Source organism: Sciurus carolinensis, chromosome 13, assembly GCF_902686445.1.
Source record: "Sciurus carolinensis chromosome 13, mSciCar1.2, whole genome shotgun sequence".
NCBI lineage: Eukaryota > Metazoa > Chordata > Mammalia > Rodentia > Sciuridae > Sciurus > Sciurus carolinensis.
The window spans coordinates 27043189-27062152 of record NC_062225.1 but is presented as its reverse complement, the minus strand read 5'-3'; the positions used below and the strand labels follow the sequence as shown (position 1 = coordinate 27062152).

Below are 18964 nucleotides of genomic sequence, written 5' to 3'. Positions count from 1 at the left end.
CAAGTAAATGCCATCTACTATATGGAGGCTATCAGTGCAATCTTTGATTTATATTGTGGGCACCACATAAATCCATTTATTAACTTGCTTGTGTGCTAGCTGTGTCTTTATTGCATGGCTGTTGATATATGCACAGCAACCAAGATAAGGACTTCTTTCAGGGTTTCACTAACTTCCATGCAACTGATCACCAGCGCAGTCTCCCTTTATCATATCATGTACTTTGCATTATATGGCCTGGTATCACTCTCTAATTGTCTCATCTGGGTAAGCTTTATCTCCCCGAAGACAGTTTTCACTCTTCAAAGGCAGGGCACAAGGAAACTTGGTACACCACTGCCTCACAGAAGGCTTGCCTCAGAGAGGACTTTCTTAATCCAATTGATCAGCTAGACCTGACTTTCCAAAAAGAAGAATGAATACATTGTGCTAGTCACGTGGGCCACACATACACATAAAATGTGCCACTAGTGTTGTGCTTAAGGGCCCAGGCACTGGCATGCAGACATTATGATGAGGAAAAGACTTGAATAATAAATATTGTAAGAATCTATTTAGGTGAAATTCTGAAATAGGCAAAGCTAATATGTGTAGAAAATATTAAAGCAAGAGAGGAACTGACTGGGAAGTAGCATAAGGGAACTTTCTGGGGTGTGTTGATAAGGATTGTATTAAACAGGTATATATATTTTTTGTTAACTCATCAAATGATACACTTAAGATTTGTCATTTCATTGCAGGTAGATGTAACCTCAAAAGAATACTGAATTCTAGGAATGCTCAAATTTTTGGATTGAACTGAACTGATTTTGGCACTTTATTTTGCAATGAATCAAATAAGACAAGATGAACTGATGGATAGAAGGATGAAGAGATGTGATAAGGCAAAATATAATAAAATAATGGTGCTCACTATGGAAAACTTTGAACTTTTTTAAAACTGGGGGGAAAACACAAGGACATTCTTTCATTCTTTTATATTTTTAATTATTAATTTAATTGTATACATTCATGGGGTGCCATGTCATAATCTGATACAATGTGTAATGATCAAATCAGGGTAGTTAATATTTCTGCCTCCTTAACATTTTTAATGTTTAACATATAATAACTGCATATAACCTGGCTGACACTGAATTCAATCATCTGAGTAAGATATTCTTGGACTGTTTATATCCATCATAACTTTATCCGTGTTGACTATACATCTTCACACATGTAGTCCACTCAGCCTATGAAGCAAAGGTACTTTATATTTGTCTTTGAACTTCTCCACCCCAGCAGGGCTTGGTGCCTGCTGATATGCCCTGCCTTTTCATAGAGAATCCCTTCATAGAGAACCCATAAACCATGACTTGGAGGTTCATTTTTCTCCACTGTAATGGAGGTGCCCATCAAAACTGGATGCCCTAAAACTTCCTAGTCTCTCCCAGATTGTCCACCTGACCTTACTGCCAATCTAGAACAAGATTGGGTCAAGGATCATTTAAGGCAGCAGCTTTCAAACTTCTAATTGAAAAACATTTAGTAGATTCTGGTTGGCAACTTTGAAAAAAAAAAAAAATGTAAGGTAAATAGATCCAACTGCATCACATTTGAGAGTAAACATTGGTCCCTGAATCTTGTTTTGGATAAATATTTATGCATCTGTGTCTCTTGCTGTGAGGATATGGTTCAGAGAAGTCAGAAAGCTAGTGATTTGAGGATTAGGTCATTCTAGATGAGAGGTTTAGATACAAGGCTTAATTCCTCAGATTAGAAAAGTAATGCTGGAAATCAATGGTCTGAGAACCCAAGACTCTGATAAAGGCGGTGTAGAATAGACAACACTGGAGCAAAGGTCTTGAGCCCGCTGTGGGAGAAACACCTTATCACCAGCCGCAACAACAGGAGCCCAGACCTTGGCCAGGAAGCAGGTGCATAAGCGCAGGCCCCACAACTGCACATCTAGGGAAAAGGCAGGACTTCAGCTGTCTGCCTGTGCAAGTGTGCCCTTGGTCCTTCCTCCCAGCGTTTTACTGTGATGCCAAAAAAGGGAGAAATTTTTATTTTTGGTAGTCACTATCAATTTAGGAGCCCCTAACCTTCACTGCCACATCCCATTACTCACTCCCCAAATGACAAAACATAAACTTGAAAGCCTTGATGTTGACCACTCTAAATTTTATTCCTTCACCTTCCCTTCCCCAGTTCCATTTTCCTCTCTCCAGAAAAAAACCCAGTTAGCTACCTGGTGTACATGTTCCAGTTTATATCCTGATAACATTAGGATGTGTGTGGGTGTGGGTCCATTTGCCATGTATAGCATTGCTTTGAGGGATTCTTTCTAAATTTATATTCAAAATTTACTTTACACATGGGAGATAAATATCTTTCCACAACTTTTCACTTGTTACTTTTTAAATTTTTTGTGTGGTACCAGATATCAAACCCAGTGGCATTCTACCATGGAGCTACATCCCCAGCCCTTTTTATTTTTTGTGTTGGGACAGGGTCTTGCTAAGTTGCCCAATCTGGCCTCAAACTTGCCACCCTCCTCCCTCAGCCTCCAGTGTTGCTGGGATTACAGGTATTCACCAGCACGCTGGGCTCTTTTCAATGTCTCCATATTCATATATGCTCATTCATATGCTGAATGGTATTCCCATCACATGAACATACCACATACTGTTTCCAATATGCAGTCATATAAGCAAAACTGCTATGAACATTATTGGACATGTCTCCTTGGATTCATACAGATATGAATCATACAGGAGTTTGTTCAGGGCATATGGTTGGAAATGGAATTGCAGAGATGTCATATACATGGTTTGCCATATAATCTGTTCCTCCCAACAAATTTATTCACCTGCTTCTAATGCAGGCTAAACCACCAGGCCCAACCTCATTTCAAAAAATGTTTAGCACTAGCTGTGTGCTGCAGTGCTGAGTGCACACACCCATGCAAGCAAAAACACAATACCTCGACTTTAGCACATTCAGGTTTGATTCCTGGCTGAGCCTGTCATTAGCTGTGTGATATTTGACAAGTTATTTGACCGTCCAAATCTCAAATTCTTCATCTAAGATATGTACAGGGTACAAATTTTACACCTTTTAAGGTTTTGTGAAATGAAAATGAGATCACACATGTAGGAGCTCAGGATAGTCCTTAGCCCATCATATATAGTTGGACAATATTTAAGGTACTTAACTTGATACTAGAGCTGGGTAAATAAAAACTGTCCTTCAAGAGATGTAAATTTATCAGAATGTCAAATAGAAATAATAGAAATGGGTGTGGTTTGCAGTCTGAGAGAGATACAGGTTCAGTAAACATACTAATCTAGAGGTCACTGGAGGGAGAATTCCTGAGGTCTACCACCTCCAGAGAGTCTTTGAAGGGCTGAGGCACAAACACTCAGAATAATCCTGAACAAGGTCACACAGTCAGCGCTGGGTCCAGGCTGGGTCCCAAGGTTTCAGAAAACATATACTTATTTTAGGAACTGTCCAAAGTCTTGTTAGATTAGTCCCTAGAGACTCTCAGGATGGTGAGCCTTAAGGACACAAATGTGATGGAAACAGGCATATGGCACAGGAACAAGCCCTAACACATGCCCTCCTGCAGCCCCCAGCCCCATGACTCCTCTACAGACATCTCACCCAAGACCACCTGGCTTCTTGGAGCTCTCTCCTCCCTTCCAGTTCTTGAACTCTGGCTTCCTGGTTCTTCTACTGCCCTGGTAACTGCCCCTTGGGCACTTTCTCTATTTTCTAGATATGAGGCGCGTCCCCTTGCCCCCATACTCATGGACCTCTCAGATGCTTCATTTCTGACATGGAGTGTTATTATGAGAACTGAATGAAACAAGCTATATGGAAGCTCTCACAGTTCATTGCACCCCCTTCTCCAGGGATGCCGCCATCCAGGCAGCTGTGCTCAACATTCTGACATCCCCTTTTGAATCTTCTCTCTTCTCTGCCCACCACAACATACCAGGGCCATGTCTATGTCTCCCATCTGGATCCCTCCACTCCCCCTCTGTTCCACAATTACCACTGATGATATAACATCACCAAGACAGTTTTGCTCACAGCCCTTCCATTGACCCCCAATACCTACGAAGAAAGACTGAACATTTGAGGCTTGCATGCAAGGCCTTCTGAATCCAGCCCTTACCCACCTTTCCAGTTTCAACCTCCACCTGTATGATAAAATCTCTTGCTGGCTGGCACACCATGGAACAGGGATTCTGTATCCAAATAGGGGATTAAAAAAGAGTAACAGGTTCTTATTGCAATAGAACTTCTGAACCTTTGATACCTTGTGGGCACTGTGGTTCTACACATTTTCCCCAAGTTTATTTGGACCTCTAGTACTTTTTTTCATGAAGCTCAAGATATAATCTAGGATGAGCCAGGCATGGTGGCACATGCCTGTAATCCCAGTGACTTGGAAGGTTGGGGCAAGAGGATCAAGAGGTCAAGGTCAGTTTCAGCAACTGAGAGAGACCCTGTTTAAAAACTAAATAAAATAAAACAAAACAAAAATGGCTGGGGATGTAACTCAGTGCCACTGGGTCCAATCCCCAGAACAAAGACCCCAAAAAAAAAAAAAAAAAAGTCAGGCAAGGTGGCATGTGCCTATAGTTCCAGCTACTTGGGAGGCAGAGGCAGTAGGATCACTTGATCCCAGGAGTCTGAAACCAGCCTGGGCAACCTCTGACATCCCCATCTAAAAAAAAAAAAAAGAAAAGAAAATGAAAGAATCTAGGACAATCTGAACCACACTGCTTCTCCAGCATGCCTAAAGAATGTGCCAGGTATGTGTGCACAAGTGGGCCAGAGAGTGGCTGTCAGAGCCTATGGCTGTGACCATCACAGTATGTTCATTGTGGCTCATCACCACCAAGGTGAGCAATCTGCGTGGGACTGTAAAATCCCAGACAGCCAAGAAGCCTTTCTCAGCACATGGATGGAAAACAAACAGCTGTCAGAGCATCCAGGTAGTGCTGACAAAGAGGTGCTTCAACCTCGCCCGCCCAGACTGCCAGCTTTCCCAGTCTTCCTGCCTAGCCCATCCACAGCCTTCCATTCATTCCCCATCTGCTTACATTAGCCTAGGTTGGTTTCTGAAGCTTGAAACCAAAGAACCTCTGGGTCCCTGAGCAATGACAACCAAATTGCCCCTCAGTCAAGGGGTGCTCAGAGCCAGCAGCCACCCCCCAAGTGCAGTACCTGTCCCATCTGGGGTGGACCTCACAAAGGTGGGCAGCATTTTCACTGAAGCAGTGGGGTGGGTGGTGGCTCCAAGCCCTTTCTCCATCTCCTTGCGGAACCGCTTAGAAATCTCCAAAAGGGTCTCATCAGAGAGACGCATGTGGTAGAGATACTGCTCGACCTGAAAGAGAAAGAAAACAAGAATAGAGACCTAGGGACTAAAATATATATATATATATATATATATATATATATATATATATATATATCTCAGGTCTGTGAAATAGAATATTGCTCATCCCTTCAAAAGAATAAAACCTGTCAGGGATAGAAGGTGATTATTAAAGACTATTAATGGGAAGCAAATTGTCAGGATCATCCTTTTAAAACTAAATAATGAAAATAGATTTAATTTTATTTCTAGAGAGTAGTTAAGACAATTGGGGAAGAAATTAGTTCTTTTCTGACCGATTAAGTTAAAATACCTGACATCCCTGAAACTAAAGTTCTTTATTGACCCTCTTCTGTTCCCCACATACTTCACATGGCTAGTCATGTCAATCCCATTATCTTTCACCCTAGGCCAAGCAGCCTCTGCCTCTTACCTGGACTTACACAATCTCTGGTTATACTCATATCTTCCATCTGTTTTCCTACCCACCCCAGTCAGACTCTGTTGTTCTCTTGCTTAAAATCTACCCACGGCTTCCCATTGGAACAAAACCCAAAAACCTTCCTAGGTGCTATGTGACCTGGCCTCTGCCCACCTCCTGATCTTATGGTATGTCTTTTTACCCTTGAGCAACACCTATCCCTGGTGCAGTTCCCCAGCCTACCCTTCCCTGTCTCAGGGCCCATGCACATAGGCTCTGCCATCTCTCACCAACCCTTCAGGTCTCTCTCCACAGACTCCTCTTCTCTGACCTTCCTGAATATAACAGTTGGGCCTCCCTGCTACTTTAGGGACTCTAGCTTTCCCCAACACCATCCACAATTTGAAAATGAGTGTCTATAGATGTTTCCGTTCTAAATTGAAAATATCTCAAGTTGAAAATATATTTTTTAAGCCCTAATCTACTGAAAATTAGAGCTTAGCCTCTCTACACTGTAGAATATTGGTTGTTCATCCTTGCGATCGCATGGCTAACTGGGAGCCATGGCTACTGCCCAGCATGAAGAAAGATTATCTTACTACTATTTCTAGCCTAAGCCAAGATCAAGATTCAAAATTCAAAGTGGATGTGTATCACTTTCCCAGTATCAAAAAGTCAAAAAATGATTGGTGGAACCACAGTGAGCTGGGGGTCATCGATATTAGTGTCTAGACCATAAGCACCAAGGGCTAAAAGAATGGTGTCTCTGTTCACACTTATATCCCTGGAGCCTAGCAGAGTGTCTGACACATAATAGGGGCTCTGTATAAACAATAACACACCTCTCTTATGCTTGGAGGTAGAGACAACTCTCCCTAGTTATTTCCCTGATCTCATTTTCTAACATAAATGTATACAAATTTTTCCCATACTGAACACCAGAAGTCTCAGGAGCTCCTCTCAGACAATTTCCTTCTTAGAAGCTCTCATCTGCCTTGGCCATGGGTATTCCCAGTTTTATCCTATCAGAAAAGGGGCTGACAGAAACCCATCCAAGGAGGTGCATTCTCACTGTTTTCAGCGGCAGCATCCATGACAGGTAAGGCTGCTGGCCACTAGGCGGGCAGGGTAGAGAGAATCAGGAGTGGTGGGCCAGGACCCAGCTGTGCCTTGAAGGTATGAGCATGTGGTCCTGTTGTCATCAGCCAACTGAGGAACTAAAGAGACTCTGCATCCCCCACCCTCTCTGAAACTCATGGATTTCCAAGGGCAAAGCTTAGTTGATGCCCACTACCAAGTTACTCCCCTGAGAAACAAGTAAATGATCCTTTGCCAGGGCTCAACTCTAATAATGGAGCATAATTAGCTTTATTAAACAGATGTGGTCTTTAATATTATTATAGCCTTTTATATTCTCCCCCCATTTTTGTCAGCTCCACTTGAATTTTTTTTTTTTAACTGAACTTGCAACCTAGGATTTCCGAAGGAACAGTACAAGGTATTATTTAATCCTTTCAAGGCAAACCCAGAGAGAGAGAGAGAGAGAGAGAGCGAGAGAGAGAGAGAGAGAGAGAGAGAGACCCATTACATCATCTCCTTCTGAGCTATATCCTAACTCCCTATAGGGGTTGGACTGTCCCTTCTCTTTGGGACTGTTTCTGCCCCTGCAGAATAACAAGATGGGCCCTCAGATCACTTCAAAGATCCTGACTGCTTATCAGTCTTCCAAGATTCTAAAAGTGGAAAGACCAGAGTCTGGGGTAAAATGTTGAAAGCAGTCATGAGCAGCATGAAAGAGAGTCTGTGGCACATCAGCCGACGTCTCCCCCTTCCACAACGTGTGTTCAAAATGCAAGGAATGGACACACACAATCCTCACATGGGCTGGAGAAGACAAAGCAGGAGCAAACAATGGCAACAGGACAATTTCCTCCCACTAGGCCAGCTCTCAGTCACTTCTCCACTCCTTCCCCAGCCTACAAAAAGACCAGTCTTGTCAGTTGGGTTTGGAATTGCACAGATGAGAATTTCCCAGAATTCCCTATTGTATGTATTCAGTATGTATTAAAAAATATCTCAGACTATTTAAGTCCATTGGTCTAAATCAGAGAGAACCCAATTGCCCATTCTGTTTCACTTCAGGGTCCTGGTACTTCGCTTGCCTTATGACCACTGCCTCAGCCTCCCAGGGCTCCCCACTTCCAGTCCCCAGGCCAGGTCACTGACCTCAGCTTCCTAAACACAAGGGTGCACAAATGCACAAAGTCTAAGGCCACCCAGACCAGAGGCCAACACCAGGCCACATCCAGGACCAGAATGAGATGCCCTCGTAGATAACAGTAATAACAGTGAGCCCTTCCATGGTGCCAGCTCATATGAGATCTTGTTCTCAAACCTTGGCACCCATTAACTCATCAACCCTCACAAGAGCCCCTGAAGGTGGGTACTGTTATTACCTCCATTCCACAGAGAGGTGAAAGTGATGTGCCCTAAGTCACACAGACAAATAGGGCCAAGCTGAGACTGGATGGAGCGGTCTGGCTGGCCTGTGCCCTTATGCACTCTGCTAGATGACTGCCCCTCTCCTGCAAGACTGCAGCAGGTCTACGCAGGTCTAACAGCACTGCAGGGAATTCAGGCTGGCCATACCCATTAAAAGGCTACCTTTTGCCGGGTGCAGTGGCACATGCCTATAATCCCAGCAGCTTGGAAGTCTGAGGCAGAAGGATCTTAAGTTCAAAGCCAGCCTCAGCAACTTAGTGAGACCCTAAACAACTTAGCGAGTCCCTGTCTCAAAATAAAAGTTTTTTAAAAAGGGTTGGAGATGTGGTTAAGTGATTAGCGCCCCTGAGTCCAATCGCTGGTACCACGACAAAAAAAAAAAAAAAGTCATCTTCTAGTCTAGTGATCCCCGAAAAACAGAGATAAAGGGCAGACAGCAGAGAGTATAGCCTACAGGGCCAGTCTGGCAGGTCAGGGGTAGTAGATATGTCTAGGGACACATACATGAGTATGACACATGACAAAGTTAGAGCTTCCACCTTACTATTATTTTTCCAAGGAGAGGAAAGCCTACAAGTCTCACTGAGGCCCTTTACCAACCTCTGCCACAGAAGGCTCTGGGTATTTACAAAGGGTAAATACCCAGGAGGGTCCATGTGGAAAGGGCTGATCCTGTACTGCCTTAAGAGGTCCTAACACCACTTCCTAAAGTGCAAGTTCATGTTCACAAAAGGGCAAATTCACAACAGCCATTCTTAGTTTACCTTCAATGTTAAAACTGCTACAAGACTTTTGGGGAGATCCAGTCAGTTACTTCTCTCTTCCTTAATTCCCAAAATCAAGTTAAGCAGTTACCCCTTAAGTCATGTCACCCTTTGCTCTATAGATTAGAATCATCTTTCGGTGTCCAATGACAGATGAAAGCAAAAATGACAAGGATGACTGTTAGCAGTAGCTAAACATTTATCAAGCATTTGTTCCTTGTCAGCAGTCAACCTGAGGCTGTACTGACTTCATCTCCATTGTCTTCTTATAGAATTCTATAAGCCTGTTTTAAAGGGCACTTGGGTGGTGAGGAGCAGAGCTGGGGTTCAGGTCTGACGCTCTACCACCAGGGTGTCAGGACCACCATGCTTGCCTGTCCTGCAGTTTCTTAGATGACCCCACGACCTTGTGTGGAGTCCTCTCCATCACATGGGAAGACTAAGAGAAAGGATGTGGAACAGATGCAAGATGCAAGTCCAGCATCTTGACCCCAAACTTCCCTCCTCTTTCACTTTGGAGCTCTTTGAACTCAGGAGTAGAGAGTACCTATGCATGATGATGTATCCACCCAGTTTATTAGGGTCACTAGGAAGGGATGATTAATCACCTAATGTCAACAGTTTCCAAAACACAGCAGTGCAGCCCACACAGTGGGCAGTGCTAGAGAGGGTGAACAGTGGTCAAGGAAGCAGAAGTCAGAAACAAGGTAGTCTCCACACAAGGGATGGTCTTCCTGGATTGGAAGAGAAGTGAATGCAATTTTCAGAATCCTGCCAACTTTCTCCCAGAGTGCAGTCAGAGAAGGCCCAATGCCAGGGAAGAAAGTCACGTAGGAGTTGCAATATGTACACACATCAATGGGTCAACAGCTAAACAATATCTACTCTTGGAAAGGAAGGCCCTTGGGGTAAACAGTTTAAAATCCCAGTGAACACAGCATCTGAGTTTGTGGATTTCCTCTCTATCACCCCAATAGACACCTGGCCCATGTTTGAATGCTTCCAAGCATCAGAGGCTTACATTTCTTTAAGTTCCATTGTTGGTCAGAATTAGAAAGTTATTCTCCCATCAGAAATAAATCTGCTTTCTGATAACTTTTGCCTAATCTCCCTTCTGCCACTTGGGATGAGTTCCTAAACTTGACTGCACATCAGAATCAAACAAGAAGTTTTTTAAAAGCATTAAAAATTCCAAACACCCATTTCAGACTAACCAAATAAACACCTCTAGGGTTGGTGACTCAAATACCCTCCCCTGTCCTGGGCAGGTTTCTACCATGCCAATGACATATAATGATTGGCCAACAATGTTTGGCTAACACTGTTTATAAAGGTCATCTTTACCACTTTTCTGCCTGGGGTCTCTTAAAAGTCAGTAGTTAAGACACAGGGCCAAGTGTATGCCTCTGAAATAATCCTGTGTTGATCCAGGGTGCTGGGAGTTGGAAAGACAAACCCTGCACTTGCTGGAAAGAGATTTAAGTTGTTGGAAACTATCGAAGCAGAATCATTCTCGTCAAGCCTCATTTTGTAGCTGGTGGTGGTAAAGTGAGGACTTTGGCACCAGAAAAACCAGTGTGCAAATCCTAGCTGTAGCACCAGGACAGGTATGAGATATTGGAAAAGTCACACTTCCTCTGAGCCCCTGTTTCCTTGCTATAACATAGAATGAGGAGCCCTGAACACAATGGTAACCATAATGGTGGTGCTGAACATGGAGCTCTATGTAGCCCTGCTTTCTTTCCACCTCTTCTCTCTTTTTTTTTTTTTTTTTTTTTCTTTTCTTTTTTGCAGTGCTGGAGATTTGAACCCAGGGCCTTATGTGTGCGAGGCAAGCACTCTACCAACTGAGCCATATCCCCAGCCCTACACCTCTTCTCTTTCTTCTAGATTTCTCTGCACCAAGTGGCATCCTTGGAAGGCCAAGGATGTTTCTCAACCAGACTTCGTCACACCCAGGGTTAACAAGGCAGAGCCTGTTTCCCCAAATTGTTCCTTCTCTGTCTGTGGTGGGTGTGTGGCCTATCAGGGTTGCTTCTCTTTAAGTCTTTATCTAGAGGAAAGGAAGAAGCCTTCCAGGATGGGGAACCAGAGGCAGGCCAGAGCAAAGCCCGGCTGGGGTCTGGGAAGACTGCCTGCTTGCCTAGGAGGCAAGGGTGTGTATTAAAGAGAAAGAGATAGCAGTGTTAGTTGATACTTATTCAGCAATGTTGAGGAGATTTAGAACTTCCTCATTGGGCAATTTTGGTCAGTTTCATTTTTCCCATAAAACACCAGCTCTTCCTCTACAGAGCTGGGGGTGGGGGTGGGGGTGGGAGTAGCCCTAATAAGAAATCAACCCCATACCCTTTAGAAAAAAGATAACACCCAAAATAGGAAACCATTAACACCCATCCCTTTAAATATCCAAATTTCCCCCTGGACCAGCACTAAAAGGAAGACAAATTGTGTCATGGAAACAATATAAGGAATGGAGAAAGCAAAAGGTCATTCTCACAGAGAATCCACCTCAAAATGTACAGTGGACAGGTTGGGTCAGGAACAGCCCTGACCAGGAATGGCAGTGATCCAAGAAGGAAAGGCCTGGAGGTGAGAACTAGAAAGGGCTTCTCAGAGAGCGAGCAGCCTTCAGCAAGTCCAGAGTTAAGCCTGGAATCTGGATCACCCAGATGAATGACAACCAGGCTGGTCCAGAAGGGCCCACCTCATTTCACAGGCCAAATCCAACTGAATGGTTGGGGGCCAATGCGGGGATCCTGGAGTCAGCCTATCTGGTCTCAGTGAGAAATGGGCCTGATCAAATAATGTCTAGAAGAGAACAAAAGTCCAACTTTGACAATTTGTTTATCTAACAGGCTACAAATTCACCCTTGCGTACATTAAGAGGTTTAAAAGGAAAGAAGAAACAATGAATTTCAATGTCCAAATCTGAGAAATTCATTATCATTCATCCTGAATTCCTGACCACTGCTGCCACCTCATTTTATAGCATTTATGCTGTCTCCCATTTTATAGCATTTATTGAACACCAATTATGTATAAAACTCTACAGTGTACAAAAACACAATTTTAAGAGAAAATACACACATAATTTTAAGAGAAATTAGTTTTGGATATGGACGGTGGTGATGGTTGTACAACAATGTAAATGTCCTTAATGCCCTTGAATTAAGAGTTAGAAATGGTTAAAATGGTAAACTTTATTGCACATATTTTATCACAATAAAAATTTTAAGAAATCAAGGTCCCTATTCTATAGGACTTTATAAGATGCTGAAGAATCTGGCTTAAAATGGAGACCAATAAATGCCTCTGGAATGCAAGGAGGGATGTGTCCTGATAGATCAGAAAAGTAGACATGATGCAGGGCAGCCTCCAGAAGTGTCATAGGTGTCAGGGCCTGTGACACCAGCATTCAGAAGAGAGAGCTTTAGAGTTAAGTCATCTCAGGTGATGAATGTTGACCTGGAGACCACAATGTGAAAAGTCTCAGAAGGTGTGAGCAAGCCCAAGATCTAAAATGATTACAAATTCCAATCAGGCATGGTGGTGCATGCTTAAAATCCCAGTAAGGAGGATCGCAGGTTCCAGGCCAGCCTCAGCAACTCAGCAAGACCCTCAGCAACTCAATGAGACTCTGTCTCAAAATACAAAATAAAAAGGACTAGGGATGTAGCACAGGGGTAAAATACCTCTCGGTACCAAAAAATAGTAATTATATATATATATAGGGATTATATATATATATATATATATATATATATATATATACTACATATATGAATATATATATATATATATATATATACACATACACACACACACACACATATATATATATGAATTCCAGGTGCCAGGAAGTTATTCAACTAAATCACTACATTACATAGTTCCTTACAGAATTGCTTCATATGATTTAACTCTATCATTTTTAAGAACTCTTTATTTGTAATTTGCAACTTTTACTCATAATCAATTAGTACAATGTAGAATCTGAGATATTTCAAATGAGACCACAACAAATCAAAATAAGAAAACAAAATACTGAATTTTTTAGATGATCCTAGCATGAACATAACTATACAATTAATGAGAGTTAACGAGAGTCCTTGAGATACAAGAAGCTGGCCAAATGTGATCTCATTGTTTCTAATCAAGGAATCACAGGAAGGAAGGACCATGAAGACTACCCTACTATGTAAGGACCCCGTGCTATCACTAACCCTTCCTGGGCTGGTCAATTTCCTATAGGGTTGAGTTTCAGGAGAAAGTTTGTCCTGCCCAGATACACTGTGCTTCCTGCTATTCCAATGAGATGAAAATATTGACATAAGGACAGCCATCCATTTTGCCTTGACTGTCAGGAAGCTCAGAGCTCTGTCCTTAACTCCAATTAAGTATCCTTAGTCTAAGTTTTTTTGAAAATCATCCTTGCCTGTTTGATAACTCTTGTTCTAGAAATCCTTTTACTGAAAGCTGACCCAAATCGACAAATCCTTTAGTAAGCAGGCGGAAAATAAATAATACACGAATGAGCAAATGCTCAACAGTCATTTCTACAGAACACACCCTCCTGGCAGAAGGGTGAATTCAAGTGATCAAATAGGATAAGAAAGTGGATCTACAAGCTTAGAAGCATCAGAGCAAAGGATGCAAGGATACCCGAGGCACAGTCCCATTCCTTTCTCCATTCTTTGTTTGGATTTCTGTTAATATCTAGAACCCTCTCTTCAGTTGGCAGTGGAACGACCTTTTAGCTTCCAGACCCCAGCTTTCTTCACACTGTTCTTGTCCTGAAGATACAACCAAATCATCTATATTATTAGGCCAATGCTCCAACCTGGCCTCCTCAAAAGAAATTTAGGAAGGGCTGTGTTCTCTACAAGTATGACTTAGTCTTGTCTGCTTTAAATCGATCACAGTCAGACCGAGGTGGGGCCAAGAATACTACAGATTAAGAATATACACCTACTGCTATCCGCAAAAATGTAGATGAACCTCACAATGTAATGTTGGGTGAAAGGAGCAGACACAAAAGTGAGTCCTCTCATACTAAGTATGAAACAGATCTATGCTGTTAGAAGTCATATGATCACACTGAATCGGGGAAGAGGGTGAGGGAGGGGTGTTAGTGCCAGAAAGTGGGGCTGACATCAGGGATCTGTTACTGTCTCTGGGTGACATTTGCCCCATGTGTTTGGTGTCATTCTTTGGATTTTTCAGTGTAGGAAGAGAAAAAGGCAGGCGGCACCGACTTGGCCCTAGTCTACCTACTACACATGGTCAAAGCACAGAAAGAAACCCAAGAGGTCAAAAGAGGACAATCCAGGAGAGATTCATTGTTTAAATTCAGCCACACACAGCCTTCCAGTGACTCTGTGCTGACACACATGGGCAACTTAGTTCTGAAAGAATTTCATATTTTTTGCATTATTCCTTTGCCAATGATTTACCACAAATCTTTGACAAGGAAACCAAGGCTTGGAGAAGCTTCCCCAAACCACAAGCCTAGTTCCTGGCAAGACCCACAACATCCGGTGGCCAGTCGACTGCCCCAACCTGGGGCACAGGTGTGCCCATCAGGAAAGCCAGGCAACTGCTACCAATGACCTCATTAATAATAATGCCCTCACAGACTCCTCCTGGGAGGGCCGAGGCTGTGCAAAGAGCAGCAAGTTTATCTTGTAAAGTTGCCAAGGCAAAACCAGATGTTTCTGATAAAGGGGAAAAGATGAGTTGGGGAGGAAGACATGAAGCAGAAGAACACTGGTTCTTTAAGCCCCTGTCCTCTGAAAACCAGTTGAACAAAAAGTAACAAATCTACTACAATACTTTCTTCAGATGGGATCAGGAGGCCCCTCACCAGGGCCTCTGTGCCACCTTGGGGAGATTCCAGCTCTGACACACCATGTACTCACAAGCCTCGGGCAGCAGGGTAAGTGTGGAGTTGACCAGGGAGGCTATGGGCCACTCCTCCAGGATCCTGTTGCACGGTTGTGAGTCACAGGGTTTCCTGTTCTTCCAGTTCTCACTCTCAGCTGCATTGAGTTACAGTCAGACAGACCTCAGACAGCAGCACCTGTCCCAGGGTCCAGGAGATGGGCATTTGGGAAGCGTAGCCCAGGGCCCTTCTGTCCTCAGACATTGTTTTCTGGGGGTGGAGCAGCAGTGCAAAGGAATACTATATCCCAGGTGTACATAACCTGGCTAAGTCCATTTACCCATGGATATTGACTGAGCACCAAACTGAGTGTGCCAGGGCTGGCGCTGAGGATACCAGAGTGAAGGAGACACTAGCCTTTGCCAGAAAGGGGCTCAGCCCATGGATGGCAGGAGGTAAATATGCCAACTAATCTTTGACAAGGAAACTGAGGCTTGGAGAAGCTTCCTGAGAATAAGTTCCAATTATAAACTGAAGGTAAAGGCAGACAACAGGTGGTTTCTTTCACTGTAATAAAACAAGGACTTACAATCACTTAATCACATCAAATCAATTCTAAAGATCCATTGTCTTGAAAAAAGTTAGAAACACATGAATGTATACTCTAGAATGTTCTCCTCTGGCCTAACAAACTCCCACTCGCCCTTCAGCACAAATGGCCTTTCTCCAGTCCATGATGTCAATTCACTTCTGACACCTCATTTCTTTCATCCTCACTGGTCCCAGAGGACTAAAGGCACCAGCTAAATCTATGTCATATTTGTGATGCCCACAGCTCTCTCTCAACACTCAATATAAAGTAGGTGCTCAAGCATCTCTGTTATGGTTACCTACAATGGGTAGGAATGCCAAGAGTTGGAAGAGCAATTTGGCAAAGGGGAAGAGCGGGCTACTCCAGACTGACAGGTGCTCTGGGTCTGACCTTGCTCTTCAGGCCTGCACCCTCACTGTATAAGATCCTGACATCTCTTCCTCTCAATCCACCCTGCCTGCCCTGCCTAGGAAGCCAGATTCCCTAAAGATAAGACTGCCCACCCTAGACAGCGTCATGCCAGTAACCAGTCTCCCCGCTGAGCCTCTCACCCCACAGTGACATCTGCACTCCCCACTCCTGCTGTTGCCATCTGTTCACCTGCTGAACCAAAATCCCTCTGGTTCTATCCCTCTGCTCCATGTCTAGTGCCAGTCTGTCCCACCCACCCCAAGATCACACCCACCATAGGTGAGGCACCCATATGTCCCAGCTTGCCCAAGACAATCTCATTTGGCACATGTGGTAGTGGAATGGCTGTGAATAGTACTCTCAAAAGTGGCCCAGTTTGGGCAATAAATTATAGGTCCCCATAGGGACAGCCCACAAAGCAAATCCTGACTATGTTCTTAAGGAACCCACAGCTAAAAGATAAGAGTGCATACTACACAGATGGTATTTAAAGGACAGGGATCGGGAAATTGAGTTCCAGATCTGGTGCTTATCCTATAAAAGCTTGGGCTGATTCATTTAGTACTAGTACATAGCAGCTGGCTTCTTGAACTGTGAAAAGGGGTTTGGATTACATGATCCCAAAGATCCCTTCCAGGCTGACACCTGACTCATAACCCCATGAAACTGAAGCAGAATCAACCATCTCCAGTCGTCCTGAGCAGCCCCACACTGGAAGTTAAGTGCATGGGCTCTGGAGTCGGGCTGCCTGGTTTTGAATTCTAGTTTGTCCTTGGTTCTGAGCCTGGTGTCTTCATCTGAATGATAAATAATAAAAGTTCATATCCTGGAGGGCAGCTTAAGGGTGGCTGGAGCTACTGCACAAAAAGCATATGGTCAGAAGTCAACTCTTAGTAAGTATTGTACTTTTTTGTTACCTTTTAAGCCTTTTGTGAGGGAAGGAACTGATGGGACATCATTGGAAGGCTTCGTGGAGGGTTTTTGTTTTGTTTTGTTTTGTTTTTGTTTTGTTTGGGTACTGGGGATTGAACACAGGGTCACTTTACCACTGAGCTACATCCCCAGTTCTTTTCATTTTTATTTTGAGACAGGGTTGTGCTAAATTGCCCATGCTGGACTCAAACTTGCAATCCTCCTGCCTCAGCCTCCTGAGTAGGTGGGATTACAGGAGTGCACCACTGCAGCCAGCTCACAGAGGGTACTGAGACAGGAATATTTGGGAGAGAGCAGAAGCAAGAGGAGGAAGCCCTTAAATGGGAAAGAAGAAACTGGACACAATAGCACAAGCCTGTAACCCCAGCAACTTGGGAGGCTGAGGCAGGAGGATCCCAAGTTCAAAGCTAGGCTAGCTAACTTAACAAGACCCTATCTCAAAATAATATAAAAAGGGCTGGGAATGTAGCTCAGTGGCAGAGCACTTGCCTAGCATGCAAGAGGCCTTGGGTTCAATCCCTAGTACAGCAAAAATTAATTAATTTTAAAATGGGGGTGGTTTGGGGATATAGCTCAGTTGGTAGAGTGCTTGCCTCACGAGCAAGCACAAGGCCCTGAGTTCAATCCCCAGCACCGCAAAAAAAAAAAAAAAAAAAAAAAAAGGAGTGGAGAAGGCAACCTCAAAAGCTCTGATTACCCTAATTAAAGTTGACAGGTACTCTGTCTTCATTCCTTCCCTTATCCAATGATATAGAGAAAATAAAAAGGTTGAGAATATGTCTCTTGAGAATACAGACCACTTCCAGCCTCCAAGGGTAGAGATGCTGAACACCCAGGAAGGCAGGGTCAAAGGAGGTAGGAAGGTGGATGGATGGGCACCAGGGTTCCAGTGCCAGGTTCTCAGAGCCTGAATCAAACTGGTGAACTCTGAAATATGGCTTACCCAAGGTCCCTCCAGGGAAGGAATGTCAAGGGAATACTTAAAGATCCACAGACAACAGCACAAAAAGTTTGTGACCACCTATAAAAGAGGGTGGCACTGTTCACAGGAACAGGGTCAAGACTCCTGACCTCCAAACTGGATTGTTTTGAGGTTTTTTTTTTTTTTTTGGTTTTGGCGCTGGGGATTGAGCCCAGGGTCTTCCTTGCACATGCTGGGCAAGCACTTTACTTCTGAGCTACATCCCCAGCCCTTTTCATTTTTTTATTTTAAAACAGGATCTCATTAAGTTGCTGATGCTGGCCTTGAACTTGGAATTCTCCTGCCTCAGTCTGCCAAATCCCTGGGATTACAGGTATACACCAAACTCTGTTTCCAACTGGAATAAGACAAAAGCTATCCAAGCTACTCAAGGGCCAGAGAGTATGGGTTCTATACAGAGAATCCCTTGAGTTTTGTCAAGAAGTAGGGGCACCCAACTCTCAGCAGGAAAGAAGACCTGGGGTCTGGATATGAGGAGCAAAGAGCTCCCTGCTGAGACCCAAAGAGCCAAAAGAATGTGGGAGTAGCTGTTCCCTCCAAGTCCAAGTCCCTTCAGGGAATCTCTAGGAGTCGAGAGGAGCCAAACCTCTCATGGTCTGTCTTATGATCCTTCAGCCCAGGACACCTCAAAGGGTTTCCCCAGTGGGAAGCCAGAGCCTATGGCAGATGTGAGCAAGGGTGAGCAAGGATCCAACTGAAGGGAGAGGTCCAAGCAACTGCCCTTGGAGTCTCTATCCTTGGGCTCTCTGGAAACTTACTGGGGAACAGCAGGGAGGTTATTCACCAGTAAAAAGGAGTGGACAAACTACAACCACGATCATATAATGCAGCTATGTTTCTCATGGCATCACCAGGAAGATGCTTCAACCTGGGGTGCACCAATGGGCAAGGAATCCCAGAGAACACCAAATGGGGGTGTGCCTCATCAGAGAACCAGAAAGAAATCACCTCAGAGGAAGCAATCAAGGTTGGCTCTCCTAAGCTCAGGAAAGACATTTTAGAAGCTGAACCCTTTTAGCAAAGATGTTTCCTTTTTCCCCAGCTTCCCGCCCCCACCATCCGCAGTCCTCTGATCAAATCTATCAGGAAGCACAAGCAAGC

The 18964-nt window shown here is 43.9% G+C and overlaps 1 protein-coding gene across 2 annotated transcripts in view; it reads right to left on the bottom strand.

Moving 5' to 3' along the window:
- The window catches only part of Hk2 (hexokinase 2), a 58190-nt gene that overhangs the window by 32741 nt on the left and 6485 nt on the right, over positions 1–18964 (bottom strand). For both annotated transcript variants that reach the window (XM_047522668.1, XM_047522670.1), the window contains exon 2: positions 5224–5386. In XM_047522668.1, coding sequence (XP_047378624.1) covers positions 5224–5386 — 163 coding nt within the window. The remainder of the gene's footprint in view (positions 1–5223; positions 5387–18964) is intronic.